The 20,527-nt window shown below is 36.4% G+C and overlaps 1 protein-coding gene across 1 annotated transcript in view; it reads right to left on the bottom strand.

Moving 5' to 3' along the window:
• LOC121386855 (synaptogenesis protein syg-2-like) overlaps nucleotides 1–15,847 on the bottom strand; it is a 42,371-nt gene extending 26,524 nt beyond the window's left edge. The window contains exon 1 of the mRNA XM_041517877.1: nucleotides 15,583–15,847. Coding sequence (XP_041373811.1) covers nucleotides 15,583–15,790 — 208 coding nt within the window. The 5' untranslated portion in view covers nucleotides 15,791–15,847. The remainder of the gene's footprint in view (nucleotides 1–15,582) is intronic.
• Between the last annotated feature and the right edge of the window lie 4,680 nt (nucleotides 15,848–20,527).

Raw genomic sequence — 20,527 nt, forward strand, 5'->3', positions numbered from 1 at the left:
GAGTGCAAAATGCTTACCCATGAACATGATTAAGTTTGAGGAGTAATGATTTCTAAATTAAATATCTTAAGAGTTAATGTTTTGTGTTTTCAAAATAAATATCCTAATTTAACTAATATGATGGTTGTTCTCAAAGATGAAGGAATGGGCCATTGCAGTCTTACACAAGAAAAAGAAACCCCATGAACATAACATTTATCGATTTCTTATGTATTATATGCATATCATGTTGGATTAAAATTCTGAATCCTGATAATCTGTTGACTATTTATGAATAAAGAATTGAAACTGATTTGTTTGTGCTTATTCTGTTTCATCACAGAATGATATAATTTCTCCATGGACACAAACCTGTGAACGAAGAGGAAGGGAAGAGGAAGGAGGAAGAGGAAACCTGCACCAGGGACGGCTCAGGGGGGACCTAAACTGGCGGCTCAACCGCCAGCGGCGATCCTGTCTGCGTCGCCGCCCCCACCCCCGGGACCCGACCAACCAGTGCCAGCCGACGCAGATAACTCTGAACAGACTGAGCCAGTGGACCAGTCGACCCCGCCTGGAGCCTAGCCATCTCCAAGATCAAGGGCCAGTACGCTCGATACTTGGTCGGGGACACCTCGGACACCAGCTCACTGCCGGGAGGCATTCTTGATGGCAACTTTAAGAAGTTTCCTGACGGAGTTGAGTGTGCCATCCACGCCATGGAATTACGAGACGGGAAGTTTGGACTTGTGGTGACGTCGCGCCGAGATGATCTCTACAGACAGGGAATACTCTTCGAAGACATGGACAACTACACCATCCACAGAGTACTGAAGATCATTGCCGGCGCCCATTAGGTCGAGCTAGCTAAGACCTTGCTAGCCCACCGTTGGAGGAAACTGGTGCCACAGTTCAACGCCAAGCACTTCATCTCGTCCCCGTAGTCACCAACCGTTCCAAGGGCTTAGTTGGACTTTAAATTTTTTTTTGTTTTTTTTTGTAAACAGTCCGACGCACTTTATTTTGGCAGCCCGTCTAAATTGCTCAAATCACCTTAAACCCTTTTGGTCGAGCAGTCTATTTTGTTCTTTGGATTTAAATTTTTGTCCAGACATGAGTTGTATGAATGAGCTCACTACTAAATTCGTATTCCAAATTCCGCCCACCTTAAACTCACACGCCCCCCTGAACTAGGAAGAAAACAAGAAACATTCAGTAGCACCTATTAATTAGTGTTCCATTTGTTATTAATAAATAATAATTGTTTATTAATTAAATTGGGTTTTTAACTAGTATCTGATTAACTGCGGACCCAGTGTGGTGGTAAAAATAGACATTGGTTTTGGTTTAGACTTGGGCTTGTGTACTTCAAAGAAATACTGCAGGCATGAAATTGGAAACAATGTTATACACTGTTACTGTTAGACTGCTAAATCTCACTGGTGGTAAAATATTGTGTTACATTTGTGTTTAATTATCGGCAGGAGGTATGACCTTTTAAATGAACTTTGAGCAAACTTGCAGTTTCATGTTATTTATAAGGTGACGAAGTTGGGGGTGGGCTTACTTACAAATGAGGGCCTAATTTCTTAAATGCTATCAAAACGGAGGGGGGCTTATTCAAAGACATGGGCTAATTTCCGGTCAAATACGGTATCTATCTATCCTGTGAACTGAATGTGAATTCACACTGTAACAACTATGGTACTGTTATTAAGAATTCTAACTGTAAAATGTCTAATAAAACTCTTACAAAAAGTAATGTCAGTAGGCCTATTTGTAAATCATTTAAACTAAAAAGAAATTAAAAGTGTAACAACCACATAGCATAGGGTTATCACATTTATCATGATATCATAATATACATGTTATGTACCTGCAAATTCTCTGTTTAAAAAAAATACATATATCATAACAGAGAAAATGTCAACATCTGTTGTTTTCTACCCAAATATATCTTACTGTAATATTTATAAATATATATTTTTTGCAAGCAGGATTAACTCTCATTATCGGTGTACTGTAGCTAACACGTCATTTATTATACTACTAACTTGAATCATAGCAATCCATCAAAAAACTAATGTAAAATTAATTTTAAAATATACATGCTTTACAGGTAAATTCAAATTATAGAGTTGAAATTAAATCGATTTATGTTTGTTTCAGGTGCCCGTCAACTGATCACATGTACTAGAAATCTGACTCTACCAAGGTCAATGAATGTCCTTGGCTTTAAATCACTTGGCAGTATCGTGAAACAAAGTAGAAATGTGCGAATACGTCATATTGCCATTAACAAAACCAAAACCTGCTTTACTAAATTAGTTTTTTGTTGGTGTATGCGTTTATTGTGATATCAACATGTATAAACATTGTACACATCATAGAATTATTGGACAACACACCTATTATTTTTTCTGTATGTAATCAAAACGACGACAGAGTAAAATTTCGCGATCATTACCTGCATTGTACGAAATTAAACAAAACAAAACCGACGAGATCTTAATAATAAGTGAACTCCTAGCCGATTGGCTCAGTGTAAAGATAACCAACCAATCGTGATTCATTTTATAAAAAGTATTCTTGGACATTCATTGTGAACAGAATGGAATGGTTTGTGGCGTTGTGGATTGGATTCAATAAACAATTAAAATGGCAGAGTTAAAAAAAATATACAAACGTGATTTGTTCAATTTCGGGGCACGTTATTTCGCGCCCGTCAGATTGAGTTGAGGGGGTTCACGGGTGTGATAGTGCTCGTGCCCATCAAAAACGAAAGTCTGTATAACCATTCCCCACAGCTAATATACCTTACAATTTTGGCAATTGTAAATTCTTATTAGGGTTCCCCTACTTTTTTTGAAGGGTATAATTTCCAATGTGCATCTGACAAAAATAACAAAACACTAAAGTTTCCTACAGGGAATGCCTATTTTCATACTATGGAATTTAACTACAAGTTAATTATTTCTGAGCCAATTGATTTCTAAATTGTACACAAAAACAGTATTTTTTTGTTATTTCCAAACCACTTTTACTTTTTTCTTATGTGAAACTAAACTGAAATATTTACAAAAAAAACCATTTTGGTAGGAGGAAGGAAGGAACAGACTATAAACATTATTCGTTGTATTGTTAGTGATGTTTTTTGATAGATGTTTTAGTAATTGACAAAGTAACTATACAGCAATGATTAATTTTACTTACAGGTTTATTTCTGCAGAATCGCCGGCATTCATTTTGGACATGGCACGGACCAGAATGTATAATTAACATTGTACTTCTGAGGTGTAAATATCGTATTTTAAAAATATTAAACACTTACTAAAAAGGAAGTTAGTCAATGAGATAAAGAAAGAAAAGAAAGAAAGAAATGTTTTATTTAACGATGCACTGAACACATTTTATTTATGGTTATATGGTGTCAGACATATGGTTAAGGACCACACAGATATTGAGAGAGGAAAATATTGTCAGGTATTCCTTGTGTAAAATTACATTTTTAAAGAAAAAAAGCATTGACATGATTTAGGCTGTGTACTATTTACAATAGTATTTGTTTTAAATTATCGTCAACTAAGGTCGACGACAGTCACTTTTTGCGCCCTTGTTTTGGCTTCATACACACTAAATATAGCATTATCTTACCATAATTTCACATGAAATCCATATTTTGTAAAGGGTACATTTTTTTTTTAAATCACAAGATTTTCTTCAAACACATTCAGGTGCATATTAGTAATGTTCAAACAAAAATGTTCAATAGCAATTTAACATTGGAATTTTTCCAGCATTCTTAAAATGGAAATGTCATATACCCAGTGTATGGTTATTGTAAGGAGATGCAAAGTGACGTCATTGGAATATACTGACATCATTCAAATTCAAAATTAGCTATATTATTACAATGCTTTGTCACATTAAAATAAAAACTGGTCTACTAGCCTTGACCCTTATTAAATTTCTATAGCAAGCAGACAATGCTGTTTACAGGTCAGTATGTTTTTATTTTTCATAATTCTGGACAAAATATTAAATTTAAGTTTTAAGAAGATAAAAAAAATAAAAAGTACCTTTTATCAAATACATGTATATCATATAAAAAAATTACCGTTGGATATGTTTTATTTATTGTGTACAAAACAAAAACAAAGGTGTGAAAAGTGACTATAGTTGACCTTAAAATGTATTTTACGAATCATGTCGAAACATTCCGTAAATATTCCATTAGTTTGTCATATATTTTGTTTGTTCATATATTAATAGACCACAATACATGGCAAAACACATTTATACTGTTCATGTATTTATGAATAATCTGATTTCATTTATATTAAAAAACATTTGTCTCACTCACAATGCATATGCGAATCCGCCATGTTTTTTCTAATTAGAATTTTTTTTGCATTCATCGTAGATCTGTTACCCATAATCAGAGATGGGGTAATCATAATCAGTAATCGTAATCGATTGTAATCGATTACATGTTTTCATGTAATCGCAATCGTAATCGATTACATTGTTTGAGAATGTCATGTAATCGCAATCGTAATCGATTACATTGCTAATGTAATCATAGTCAGCGATTACTTTCATGATTACTCATAATTATTTACTAAACTTAGACGTGTTTAGCATCAACTCCATTAACAGTGCCTATAGTTAGAAGCAGTACTGGTCAGTCAGTAGAACTGATCTCCTATTGTCTACTACTCTCTATTATTTGCCTTGAGAAACAGGGGATCATAACGTCTGGATTATCAAATGAATGTTACCCAGGGGATGAAAGAAAGAAAGAAAGAAATGTTTTATTTAACGACACACTCAACACATTTTTTATTTATGGTTATATGACGTCAGACATATGGTTAAGGACCACACAGATTTTGAGAGGAAACCCGCTGTTACCACTTCATGGGCTACTCTTTCCGATTAGTAACAAGGGATCTTTCATTTGCACTTCCCACAGGCAGGATAGCACAAACAATGGCCTTTGTTGAACCAGTTATGGATCACTGGTCAGTGCAAGTGGTTTACACCTACCCATTGAGCCTTGCGGAGCACTCACTCAGGGTTTGGCGTTGGTATCTGGATTAAAAACCCCATGCCTCGACTGGGATCCGAACCCAGTACCTACCAGCCTGTAAACCGATGGCCTAACCACGACGCCACCGAGGCCGGTATATACTATTAATATCATCAGGAGAACACATGATGTTTATTAAAATTCTTGGGTTCTTGGTAAGAAATAACAATGATATACAAGAGATTGAGATGAACGGTAATGATTTTAAAATAGCATTTGTTTTTACCAATGTCACAATATGTGTGTGTCTCTGTGTGTGTATGTCTCTCTCTGTGTGTCTCTGTGTGCGTTTGTGCGTGTATGTGTGTCAGTGTGTGTCTGTGTGTGTTTGTGTGTGTGTGTGTATGTGTGTCTGTGTATGTGTGTGTGTGTGTTTGTGTCTGTATGTCTGTGTGTGCGTGTGTCTTGTGTGTGCATATATGCAATTTCAGGTGCCTTTGTGCTACAAAAATTGCTCTGTAAGTTTCTAATTAATATTTAATTATCTGAATGATGTTTATCTCAATGTTCATATTTTGTATCAATTTTAGGGGTGGGTAACGCAATATGACACGTTTTGTTAGAATGAAACACACACACCCACGCATGCACACGCACACGCACACACACACAGGCGGCTCACAGGATGGAAATAGTTCCATGTGATACAAACATTATGGAAGGAATTTATGTTTCATTTATACAAATAATGAGAGGGAACTGTCGTTCCAAAGGCCACTTTTTCACATAGTAGTAATATATAGTTTATAGGTACCATGCCACAGACATGAATGATAGTACATACCAGTTGTGGAGCACTGGCTCGAACTAGAAACGACGAGGATTTATTGGGCTATGTCATGTTCAAATCACCGCCCCTCGTTTAATTGTAAGGCCAGGATGATGATGTCAAATGAAAGCTACGACAGGCATTCGATACGTTCTTGTGAAAAAGAACATTATAAAAAATTGGATATTTTATGAGAAGCTACAAGGGACACTGGGGCATGGTCAATTAATGATAACTAATTCATGGCTTTTTAGTGGATATCAGACATTAAAGTAATCCAGATGATCCAGTTGATGATAAGCTTTTATTTGATATATAATACATGCCACTGACGCATGAGTCTGTATTTTGATGCACAATAATTAGAGGGTACCGATTATGACCTGACGTCAATGAAAACACGACATGTTTAGGGTACCCTCAAATAATGGTGACAAATAAGTAGTGAATTCCAATTTTTTCACTGTTACCAGTTATTTTCATATTAGGACTTCTATAGTGGGGCTGATAACCAAAACATTGTGCACGTTTCGTTAAAACATGAAACTTTACACATATATACCTTGACCCATTACAAACATTTTCAGATATACACAATGCATCCACTCACAATAAATGTTGCAGCTTTTTCCTTTCATATCTTGTCTCCATATTTTGTTAATTTTATAAGTATTCATCTAGTAGATATTTTAAACAGAACCTCCTCCATGGGGGATGGGGGTGGGGCAATTTTGTTAGTCTTCCACGGTCATCAGTGGCTGCTGTTAACTGTTTGTGATGTGTCATGTTATCTATGCGTCAAGTTTCATGATACATACAATGTATGTATGTGCATGTTACGTATGATTGCTTCATGACATGAAAGTACAAATCCTCCACACCAAAAAAAGAAGAAGAGTGCTGTATCACTTTCCTGGAACCAGTTAAATGATATATATACTACTCAAAAGAATTTAAGTGTCAAAAATTTATAACCAAATAAGTTTCAGAGTGTATTAGATTGATGATGTAAACTACACCAAAAATTTAATTTATTGTTCCATATTTACAAAAAAACACAAATAAACGTCACTGTATACAAGAAAGTCACATGACAAGCTGTCAAAGTTGAAGGTTGTCAAACATGGATTTTACACATTAGAACATTCGTTTAATAGTGTGTGAATTCACCCCTGGCGCGAATACACTCGACACATCGTTGCCTCATGCTGTTGATCAGACGTCTGAAGAACTCTTGGGGAATGGCCTGCCACTCTGCCATAAGAAGTTGACCCAGATCATGAAGGTTGGCCGGAGGGGCATGGTTATCCCGAACTCTCCTGCCTAATTCGTCCCAGGCGTGCTCTATTGGGGCCAAGTCAGGCGAATATGCTGGCCAATCCATCCTGGCGATACCTTGTTGTCTGAGAAAGTCCGTTACCACCCTGGCGCGGTGGGGTCTGGCATTGTCATCCTGCAGAACTGCCCCGCCGCCAATCTGCTGAAGGCCTGGGAGAACCAACGGCCGGATAATCTCATTCAGATAGCGGATTCCATTCAGATTGCCATCCACCACATAGAGGGGGGTCCTGTGGTAGATAGAGATGCCGCTCCACACCATGATGCTGCCACCACCGAACCGGTGACGTTGTCTAACGTTAACGTCAGCGAAGCGCTCCCCAGGACATCTGTAGACACGAACCAGACCGTCGTTGAACTGGAGACTAAACCTGGACTCATCAGTGAACATCACTCGACACCACTGAACATGTTGCCACCGCAGATGAAGTGTGCACCAGTGACGTCTGGCCATTCTGTAACGTGGTAGGAGTGGTGGTCGAACAGCCTGGCGACGGCAGCGTAGATTATTGGCTCTCAGACGATTGCGTATGGTTTGATCAGACACTCAAGTTCCAGTCGCAGTCCACAGATTGTCACGTAATCGGCGTGCAGTGGTTGTGCGTTGACGTAGAGCCATATTGGTGATGTAGCGGTCCTCTCTATTTGTAGTGCTTCGGGGTCTTCACGAATGTGGATGATTTCGAACAGAATTCGTTGCTTGGTACCGTTGCCACAGTCGGCCAACGACACTCTGACTGACACCAAGTCTCAGAGCAACATTTCTTTGCGTATTACCATCCTGAAGCCAAGCAATAGCCCTTCCTCGATCTTCGATAGTCAGTTGACGTCGTACCATTGTCGAATTTGGAGTGTGCACCGTACACGAACGCAAGCTCCAATTATACGGAAATTTAGCATTGGGAACATGGAATACACATGCAAAGCGTGCAAATGAAGCGCTTTGTGAAAAAGCAAGTTATGGGCACTTAGCAGACCTTTCGCTTTCGCCCTAATTTACGTGCAAATGTAAGCATGTTTTTGCCATTAGAACTAGTCGACAGTGTCAATGACAGTGGATTTTAATTCATTTATGGGTTGCTTAGACCCACTTTCGTCAAAATGGAACAATACCATGCGTGACATTATGGTCTAGCTAATATAATTGACATTCAGAAAATAATGTCGAAAATATCGTCTGACCCTTAAATTCTTTTGAGTAGTATATATATATATATCAGAGATGGGGTAATCGTAATCACTAATCGATTACATGTTTTCATGTAATCGCAATCGTAATCGATTACATTGTTTGAGAATGTCATGTAATCGCAATCGTAATCAATTACATTGCTAATGTAATCGTAGTCAGCGATTACTTTCATGATTACTCATAATTATTTACTAAACTTAGATGTGTTTAGCATCAACTCCAGTAACAGTGCCTATAGTTAGAAGCAGTACTGGTCAGTCAGTAGAACTGATCTCCCATTGTCTACTACTCTCATAGTAGAACTATTATTTGCCTTGAAAATTATCAAATGAATGTTACCCAGGGGATAAAGACACACATTCACATAATGGTATCTATCGTGTTTATGTTTACTATAAAACCGCTCGAATGAATACAGTGTTCTAGCTAGCAATATATAAAAGGGCGCTGCACCATGCCCTAGTTTTGTGTCCTAATTCATTGCCGTAAAAAAAATGAATAATATATATATATATATTTGCTTTTATAATAAAACACTTGCGTTCCTCTGAATGCATATACATCGTTATCAAGGGTCTGAATTCAACTACAAAACGCTTGACAATATCTCCTTTTGTCACTGTCACAAGTCAAGGGTAATCAGAGCAGAATGTGATTTGAAAGTAATTATTTGTAGATTTACTATACTATGTTTATTAGTACACGTGTGGTATTTTTAGTTGTACATATGAAGTTTATAGTATAATATTTATTATCAATTATACGGTAATACAGGTTGTACAGTTGAGAGAAATGGAATATATTAGTCATAGCTTGGATTGTGAAACTAAAGGTTTCTTGGTATGAGATTAATTAAGCAAGGTAGGAATTTGTATTGTTATAGCTTGTAGCAGGATTGAGTGGATGGTAGCCGAAAAGCTGACTGTGTGAATAAAAGAGATGACTTAGTTATTGTTTGGGGCAGTGTGATTTATTTTTGAGAGAGAACAGTGAACAAGATTTGTGCAAGTTGGACAGAAGTTTGTGAAAGACTTTGTGTTTATAGTTCGGGTTAATGCTTAACCGTAAGTAATTAAATACTTGATATTTAGTATATATTGTTATTTTGTGATGGTTATAAAACATAATTGTATTATGTTAAAGTGTAGTAGTATGGTAATGACATATTAATTTTATAAAGATGTGGATAATGAATGTTTAGTATAACTTGTATAATGTGGACATTGAGTAAAGAGATGAAGTTGATTGGTATATAGTGTATGGAATAATAAGGTGTTACATCATAGTAATTAAGTGTATCTTGGTTACAGCAATGTAAGATGTCACGGTTATAGCTGGTACAGCAGTAGTGTGTACCGAGAGATGTAGAGGTGGCTTGCCTGTATGAAGATGTATCCAGAGTTGTAGAGGTGGCTTGTCTGTATGAAGATGTATCCAGAGATGTAGAGGTGGCTTGTCTGTATGAAGATGTATCCAGAGATGTAGAGATGGCTTGTCTGTATGAAGATGTGGCTGAGAGTTGAGCTCATGGAGGAGTGGTACACGAGAGAGTGCAGTGCGGTGGTAATGTGGAAATGAAGTTCCATGTGTGGGCTATTTATTAGCCATGTTTGGGTTAAGTAAACAAAACAACGGGTTGTTTTGTAATATTATTATTATTATTATACTGTGCAAGTATAATAATGGAGGTGTGGTGAATTCGAAAGGTGAAGAAAAGGATGAGTTGTGTAATCAGTTCATAATTGTATTAGTTAACAACGTGCTCATGTATGTGTTGAAACATTAGCAGTGATAGTTGTTAATTGGAAGAAAGTGGTATGTGGAAGAAAGTGGTATGTTACTATAACTAAGTGACTTTGGGTGTTATAAAAGAACTGTTTTAATGAAGATATATTTGAAGTCATAAGTTGACACTGATATTTTATTTTGAATACGTAATATTTTAAATATTACGTGGTGCTATATGTGTGAATTGATATATACTTAATACATTGAGTAGTACTTGTGTGTAGTTAATATTGATTAGTGTGGTGATCTGTACTAAGATGGTGACTGGTGAAATTAGTTAAATGTGTGATGGAGAGAAAGGTTTGGTTGTGAGGGGTTGTGTTAGTGTGCATTGATGTATGATGAATAGGCCTATGATTTGCATAATGATTGAAATGTGTGAGTGTATATGATTATTATTTGGTGATGTAAATAAATGTAGCAAACTTATACTGGTTTTATGTGTTGTTTCTTTGTGACAGTCACAGGTGTAAAAGTCCACCAATGGTACTGTGGCAAACTTTCTTTTCTTTTGTTAGTGGTTACGACTGCAGACGGGCAGCCAGCCAGTCGTATCAAGCTTGATTCCATAGGTAGTCATTCTCACCCTGTTGCAGACACAACCACAAATAACGTAACTAATTAAGCAAACACCCAGTTGAAAGTAGTCTATCACGATAAACATTGGTTTATTTTCCTTTAAAATAGCTTTAAATATTAATACGTCTGATAAAAATTCCCAAAAGCTGATTTTAATAGATGTTCTACGAAACGCGGCGCTTCTAATGATACCAAAATAAACACACCCAGACCAAGATACTTGTAATTTTCACCGATACAATTGGATCCTTATAATATGGCACAAAGCCAGCATGACTGTAAATCGATTAATTAATAATAGTCATTTATAGAATGTCAACAATTAAATGCAATGAGCAACTTGTGCACATGTATATGTATGCAGATATCAATTTAATTATTTATTTACTTGTTTGTTCTTTTCTTTCGTTCTTTATTTCTTCATTTATAGATTTTTTTTAAATATAATTTATTTTAATTTGTGGATGGTATTAAATGGTATACGTTCTACAAACAATAAAAAAAAAAACAAGTAATAGTGATCAGACAGTTTGCAATTACTAATTATGGCTTATTTCAATAATATTACAAAATATATATGTTATGCATTGATACAATAATTATACCTACATGTATGGTTATGGGTACCTTTTCGTCAATAATCCAAATTTAAGAATAATAAATCTGGTTTTGGAAACTGATCCCCTCCCTGCAGTATACATATGTTTATAAATGTTTTAAATAATTTAATAAATAATCCAAAATTATCCATTATGTCTTTCAATGAATGAAATCGGTATGGTTGTAAAATAAAGTGCATAACTTCATGGTGGTAACATCATTTCATTATTTGTGTAGATTTGTGGAAATGTAATCATGATTGTAATCATGATTGCTAGACAATGTATTCGCAATCGTAATCGATTACTTTCAATTATCTTGTAATCGTAATCGTAATCTTAATCATGACATTCTAAAGTAATCGTAATGGATTACTTTTGTCAAGTAATCGCCCCATTTACTCCAATTTTTGTTTTTTTAACGCAATGTCACTTCTGTTACAAAATTTTGACAAAAATAAGTTACTTTTGTCAGTTAAAACTGGCCTGTGCCTATATATACATACATATATATATGAAGAGTTTAGGCGCAACATGCGATATATCCACTTTTTCATTTTTAATAAAAGTGATTTTTTTAATTGGCGTACATCGCGTTTTGATAAAAAAGAAAGAGGGATTTACCCAATACAATTTCATAAGGATCAATCGCATTAAACCCAATGACCACATCTGGCTATCACCTACAGGCAGTGGTAAGGCCACTGGAAATCAAATTCATCCAATCAGCGACCAAATTACAAATTGTTTAGTCCAAAGACTGAAGTGCTCCAAATAATTCACTCACATTGTCAAATTTATGTGTCAAGTGTGTCACTAAAATTTTATATCTGGATACAGTACTGAATACTCATACTGTATATACATCTATATGGGAGTTAAAACCAACAATTTGTATTCTTTTTCATTTTCACTGTCAGATGTACACAATGTTTTAAACAGAGGTGATACTTTTTTTTTGTCTTCCTTACTGCTGAACTGCATAAATTTATGGTTCAATAATAATATACAAATATCATTACCATGATACACTGTATCATTTATTGTGTTAAAGTTTATATATATATATATATATATATCTACACATGTATACATACATGTATATATTAAAACTATTTATTCTTCTTTTTGTCTACACTGCATGTGATGTGGGGTGGGGGCATTGATGACATCATGTGGGACCAATTGACATTTTATTTCCCCTCCATTCTCCAATTAATTATATCGTACCGTCACACGTTTTCGATCGACACGCGTTTCTGATCGCTCATTTGTAATTGCAATAGTGCGAGAATGCGCGAGCATTGACGTCACCACAAGAACGAAAACGAACACGGAAGTCACTGCTTTTGTTCCGAGAAAAAAATGCTGCGTGTCAAGTTTCCAATGGTAAGTTTTAACTCAAATATCTACAACCATAGTATATTTTATCAGTTTTCACTAATGTACATATTTGGTATGAAGAAAATGCTTTACGGAGCAATATCTAGTTGTCAAAAAATGTTGTAAACTTGTCGGCTGCTACACTGACGTCACATCTGTCAAACGTCACGTGATACACCACGTGATACTCATGCAACCATAAAAATATATGGAAGACAATTTGGGTAAAATCTTATGTTGTTTTTGACGTTACCTTGTTATGGACATATTTTAATTAAGGGTTTTTCTCATAAGCTAAAATTTGCCACAGTTATGGGCAAATTTAGAATTGATATTCAATAAATTATGATGTATTTTATATAATTATAAATAAATTTTATATTTAATAAAAAATAAAAAAAATATTCCTTTAAAAATTATGTACCGTTGATTTAGGAGTTAATTTTTTTTTTTTTTTTTTTTTAAAGACCGTGATCAACCGACCAAATGTAAATTACAGACAATACAATCACCAGTCTTTAGAAAATGCATATGAGGCGGTTAAAACTCGGGGAATGCCGATTAAAAAAGCAGCTAGGATTTGTTCAGTGCCATACTCCACCTTGCACGACCGTCTAAGTGGAAAAACGGACATCGATTGTGTTAAGTCAGGACCAGACCCATTGTTGTCTCAAGAAGAGGAGCAAACTTTAGTGACACATGTTGAGTTTATGTCATCTGTGGGCTTTGGGTATACCCGCACTGAAGTCCTTAATATTGCCACAGACCTTGCTGTTCATCCTTGGCAAAAGAGAAAAGGGTGAAAAACCATTTTTCCCTGCGATGGTTTTATGGGTTTATGAAGCGATGGCCCGAGCTTAGAGTTCAAAAACCACGATCACTTGAAATCATGCATGCCAAAGCAACATCAAAAGATACCATCAACAAATACTTTGATAGCCTGGAAAAGATTTTAGACAAGTATGGTTTACGAAACAGTCCAGAGTCCATCTACAACATTGATGAAAAAGGCATCGTGGAAAATCACAAACCCCCATCTATTGTTGCATCACGTTCGAATGACCCAGTTGCTGTAACAACGAGCAGGTCCAACACTACTACGGTTATTGGGTGTGGAAATGACCTTGGTGTTGCCATACCACCGTATTTTGTTTTCAAGGGAAAGCGCATGCGGGAGGAATTGTTAGCAGGTTGTACGGCAGGCACAGCAGGAACCGTTGGTGAAACGGGTTGGTCGAATTCTGATATTTTTCAAAAGTATCTTAAAGAACATTTTTCAAAGTATGTTCCAGCAGCATCTTCTGACAAGCCTGTCTTAATTCTTTATGATGGTCACACGTCACACATAAATGTTTCCCTGATCCAGTGGGCACGAGAGAGGCACATAATATTATTTGTATTACCTGCTCACACATCGCATGTTCTTCAGCCAATGGATGTGGGATGTTTCGGCCCGTTTGAACGCATTTACAATGGCATGAGACATACGTGAACATGCAACATCGGGTATTGACAGACATTCCCTTTGTGAGACTGTCTGCAAAGCTTACTGTGCAGCACTCACACCCGCCAACCTGCAGTCAACGTTCAGAAAGACCGGGATTTATCCATTTGATAGAGACGTTATACAGCCTTCAACATTCCTGCCTTCAGCTGTTTTAAGCAACAACATGGAGTCAGAAAATGAATCACAAACCAGGGCAACTGTCAGCTTTGAAGACAATTCATCAAAATGCAAGACGTTTTTCACAACTGCAGAAGAAGTGATCACAAGAAAACCAAAACCTACTAAGAAGAGGAAAGTACTCAGTGCTGTGGTCAGTGGTAAAGCCATCACGGAAGATTTGGTTTTGGAAGATATCAGGGAACATCAAAAGAACAAACAAAACAAGGAAGGATTGCAGAAAAGAAAATGTACAAAATCAAAGAAAACTGAAGATTCACCAAAACCAAGTACGTCAGGAATTTTTCTCCCACCCAGTGCTAACACAAAACAGCAGCTTGAAGACGAAGACGATACATCGGAGGAATCTGACGACCCTAGCGATTTTTGCTGCAAGTGCAAGAAGAGCCAACCAGACGAATACAAACACTGTGTTTCACTTTGCTTCGTTTTGTGGGCACAATGCACCTATCCGGCATGTCAGCATTGGGTACATTTAAAATTTTGCACTCCAGTTAGGGTTGTACGGGGACATTCCGAATTTTGGTGTCCTTGCCATAATGAAATGGAAGAGTAATAATCACTGGAGTAAAAAAAAACTGAAAAAAATTATGTAAAATATGTTAAACGTTTAGCCTAAAAAAAAAAATATTCTGAAAGTTAAGTAACACTGATTGAAAGTTACACACATTTTTAAATCAGTTATATAACGTGGAATTAAGTGTAAAATATGACATCAATAGTGCTCCATACAACGCAACAGCGACCGAGAAAATAGCCGACCAACAAAACGATCAAAAACATGTGACGTTACTAAAATACAGAGGAAATTCCTTTACGACAAAGCAAGACGTTTTCTCCAAGGATATTATGGAATTCATTGCGGATTACTGGTGTTTTATGTGGTAAACTATTGTGGCAACAGGTAGGTAAATTATTAAATACTTACAATTTTTTATTTCTATTTTATTCATATATTTCGCTTAAACGATCGAAAACACGTGACGCCAGGATAAATTGATAAACTAATTAATAGACTTGGAGAATTAGAAAAATCTGTTATTCGACTAACACATGGCATATACTGGCACTGACCAGATAATTAATGAAGGATATAATTATGTATATGAAACACAAGTTATCTTTTAAATTTCACCCCTGCATTTAGACTTGAACTAGCTAATTTTTTGTGTAACTCACATCTTACAATAAGCTGCACACTTTCACTGACAGCTGACTTGATGCTGTTTCCTGCTTCACACATGTAGTATCCTGTATCCAGACATCCAGCCTCGTTCCACATGTACTCAGCCTGTTTAGAGTTTGTCACTTCACGCAGAGTCTGCGAGTTGTTCAACAGTTTGATGTGAGATCCTGGATTACTGTCAACATCACATTTCAGAGTCATGGCAGTCAGCTCATCAACTGTAACACGTGTAGACTTCGAGTTCAAAGTCAGAGAGGTGATTGAAGATTGGTCTGCATGTAAATTTAATATAATATAAACAAATCATTCCACAAAGAATTGTTTGTGAGTAAACAAATGTAAAGGCTGCAATGGGAAATGGTCTAGTAGTTGTTATGAAATTACAGTTTATATCACCCTTCTAGTACAAAATTTAAACAGGCAACATTAATGAAAATCACAACTATTAAACCATTTAATAACTTTTACATAAATATTTTTGGAAGTAAATAAGATTTTTGTTGTTTAATTGGCTTACTTTTAATCTTTAGGCTCCGTCCCTCATTTCCCCCCAAGGGGCGAGGGGATATTAAAATGACCAAATTTACAATTTACTTATTCTTGTGTCACAGCTTGGCATTTATGGAACAAGAGAAGATTTGTGCCCCACCCCTCAGGCACCCTCCATGGGTTAAGCAAGGAATTTATTTAGAAACTTTGTAATTTGCATTATTATTCATACTTACCTAGTCCTAGCACAACAAATAAGCTATACAAACCAGAGTCATAACCTCCACTGTAGAATTATCTTCCCTTTGCCGGATGTACATGTATATAGTATACCCGTGCAGGGGCAGACCGCAATGACGGAATGAGGGAAGACCTCCCTCTGGGTGGGTGGAACCTTTGTTGTGCTAAGTAAGTATGAATAATAATGAAAATTCAAAACTCTTCGCCTGGTGCCTGGTTCTTAGCCACAAAAATAGGACGAGTCCGTAAAGTGACAGACCCATCCATGTTGTAATACACCAAGTCATGCAAAAAAGCCTGAATCTCACTAATACGACAACACACCGCTAGTGAGATAACAAAAAAGAGGAAACCAAGCTCTGGGGCTATACGAGCCTGACATGACAAGGTTACCATTTGACCTTGGCCTAGAGTCCTGCCTGTTTGTGCCTGAGGAAATGGCTGAGCAAATTCGATATCAATGGCATGCGTATCAGTTCCTGCACTAAAAGTGACAGGAGCTGAGAAAACCAATCTCCGGGGTTATGAGCATGACACAACAAGGTTACCGTTTGACCTTGGCCTAGAATCCTGCCTGTTTGTGCCTGAGGAGGGGTGAAGTATAAGTAATGCATTTGGTGGGACGCTTCCTTGACTCATGGAGGAACAAAATCAGGAAATCTGACACACACACACACACACACAACACACACTTCCCCTGAGACATGGGTATGGTGCATTCCATGAGTGTGGTAAGTGGGGTCAACAATTTACTCAGGTGATTGTTTAGGCCTGATGGTATAACAAATAAAAAAATTAAAAAAATTAACACGTATTTATTAAGATTGAAAAATATTTTTTAAGTTCACTCATAGAAGAAAAATATAAGGGAACTTTATTCGTAACTCTTAAAACGTGATTGAAATTCCAGCTCTGAGCACGTCATAACAAGGTATTGAAATGTTCTGGGTAGGACCCTACTCAGTACCCTCGTCACTCGATCCACATAAAAATGATGTAACACCAGAAAGAAAATAGGTTAAGTTTAGGGTTAGGGTTAAGAAAATCATAGTAATGATAAGAATAATTAATTTTGTCAAAAGATTAACTTTAAAAAAAAAAATCTGCCAATTTGTTTGTGTATAACACCATACCCGTTTTACCCTCTGGCAGAAACCCTGAATGGGTAAATTTATGTAATATAAACGATCTGTGCTCAAACATTTTTCAGGTGGTAAGCAGGGATGCATGGCGGTATACTATGACAAGGTTTGACTACACATTAACCAATATATATTTTCGATTTGGCAAGATGAATGGAACAGTGTGTTTGTAAACAAGCTTCATTCTGTCAAGCCGGTCCTTTAGGCGGTGCCAGGAGAACAAGTTGGTCTCGCGTTGTTCTCTCACCGCGACACACATTTAACACATAGAGATTATTATACGAGCTTGTGTCGTACTGATTTTACAAAACGAGTATCAAGATTTTTGTATTGCTTGAGCGAGAGTGAGGGTAATACATGACTCCTTACACAAGTTTCGAAAAATCAGTACGATTTGCATGCAAGTATAATAGTTTTTTCATGATCCATAATATGTCAAAACATAACTAGAAGGAGACGATGAAATGACAACATTTTAGTAAACGATCACACAGAGCTAAAACTGGAGAAGCTGCATTGTGTTATAACATTGCTTCCCAAAATTACGTCATTCATCAATTCTGCATATCAAAATCATTATGACACAAATGTGTCATACTGGATATTTATTATTCATATGGTTCAACATAACCAAGTTAATAATAATCATATGAAGCACATGTGTAATAACAAGTGTAATGGCGTAATTTTGGGAAGTGACATCATAACATGACGTTGCTTCTCCAGTCCTGGCTCAGGCTGTGCACTTGAAATATGATGTCATTTCGTCGTCTCCTTCCAAGTGTGGCTGAAACATTTTGAGTTGGGTCAAGAAATTATTACACTTGCGTTTGAGTTGTACTGATTTTACGAAACTCATGTCAGGATTCATGTATTACCCTTGCTCTCGCTCGGGCAATACAATAATCCTGACACTCGTTTCGTAAAATCATTATGACACACAAGCTCATATAATAATCTCTATATATCTAGTATTTATTATCCACATATATGTAGTTCAAAATATACAGGGAAATATTATTTCCCTTTATATCTTGAACTACACAATATATGGATAATAAATTCATTTATTTTTAAGAAAGATCCTCCTATATTCAGCATGAGCACTGCCAGTGTACACTATCTGTGCACCACATTTTGGTGGAGTGTAATATCTGAGGCCGACGATTTGAGAGATGACATGTCTACACCGGCGCGTGATCGTACCTCTACTGTCTGCCAGTGGTCACCTTTTGAACAATGGCAGCAGTTTCCCAGTAATTAGAACACCACAGATAGTGTTGTGAAATAATTGCTCCTCTTTGAAAGCTTAATAAACAATGAACACCACCTGTAGTAACGGGTGTAGGTAGCAAGATAAATCTTTTTATTTGTATGTGTTCATACCTGCATTGCATCATACCGATCTGTCTAAAACAATAAATTCAGATCCCTATTTTATGTGATATTAATCAGTAAAATAATTGTATTTATTCTGCTTGTTGTTTTAAATGCTTTCTGATCTGAACACATATTTTTGTTACAGTCAAATGTTAATGTGTGCTAGGGTACTGTTAAAGATTCATTCATTCAGTACTAATTTATGTGTTTTCAAACATTTCGTATTCAGACAAAACATTAACCATGTCAACCGACTGTTCTTTGCCTTAAGGTGCTCCCCTGAATAGAAAACTACATGTATGTACATCATTTGTTATAATTATAACACTGAATATTGTTACTCACACTGTACGTCCAGAGTAATGGTCTTGTCTAATGATTTCTGTGTGTTTGTGTTTCTAGCAGTACACGTGTAGTCACCAGCTGATGATCTCTGTATGTTATTTAATGACAACACAGCATTGGCTGGTTTTATCTGAGATTTAAACTTCCACGTGAAAGAACAGGATGGAGAACAGTTAGTAGCTCCACATGATACAGATACATGGTCACCTTCCTTCACTGTCAGTGGAGAAGTGATATTCAGCTGGACACTGTCTGGACCATCTACGAACGAGACAAAAAAAACCCAAGATAATTATTTTGTTAATATCTCAGTGATACCAGATACAATGTATAGTGTTGTTAATTCTTTTCACTAGTTTTATGTATATTTTTCACTTAAATGAACAGTCAGAATTTAAGCAATTCAGCTACTGGTACAAATAATGTGTTATGATTGTTTATAACTAGAATAATAATAAAAATGCCATGCATGTCAACTCATCTTGCACATAATAGCAAAGTTATAATAGTCAGCTCCGTGACACAAGGCACTGTTTTTAACCTCTTGAGAGTCAATTTCATACACATGCATGTACACACTCACTCGACACAAACCCCACAATCGTAGAAAGCCCACACACGTTGAACGTATTGCTGCAACTAAAATGAACTCTTCTAAGTCCGTGTCGTGACATCACACGTTTTCTCTACAGTGTCAATTTCAGTAAAACCCTGTAATTCTATAAAACATTTTTTTAAATTATTATTATTATTTTTTTTTTCAGTATGAAATAAACTCAACAAATAACAATAAAGTGTTGGGTAAAAATAAAGATCGCTGTGGGTAGATTGCGCACGTTTTTCACACTCCACAGCTGTTAATTATGTCATGCAGTAACGTACTGTCTACCAGACCGTCTATTAAGAAAACCTCGATTTTTCACACTCCACAGCTGTTAATTATGTCATGCAGTAACGTACTGTCTACCAGACCGTCTATTAAGAAAACCTCAATTTTTCACACTCCACAGCTGTTAATTATGTCATGCAGTAACGTACTATTTTGTCTATTAAGAAAACCTCGATTTTTCACACTCCACAGCTGTTAATTATGTCATGCAGTAACGTACTATCTGGTCTATTAAGAAAACCTCGACTGAGGCCTCAATAAAGGTTTTGGAGTGGGATTTAACTCAGTCGGTTGAGTGCTCGCCCGAAGAGCTTGTATAAGCAGGATCGAACCACCTCAGTGGATCCGTTCAACTGATTGGGGTTTTTTCTCATTGCATCCAATGCATCACAACTGGTAAAAGGAAGTGGAATGTGCTTTCCTGTTTGTGGGAAATTGCATATGAAAGATCCC

The sequence above is a fragment of the Gigantopelta aegis genome, chromosome 12 (assembly GCF_016097555.1).
Source record: "Gigantopelta aegis isolate Gae_Host chromosome 12, Gae_host_genome, whole genome shotgun sequence".
Classification (NCBI taxonomy): Eukaryota; Metazoa; Mollusca; class Gastropoda; order Neomphalida; family Peltospiridae; genus Gigantopelta; species Gigantopelta aegis.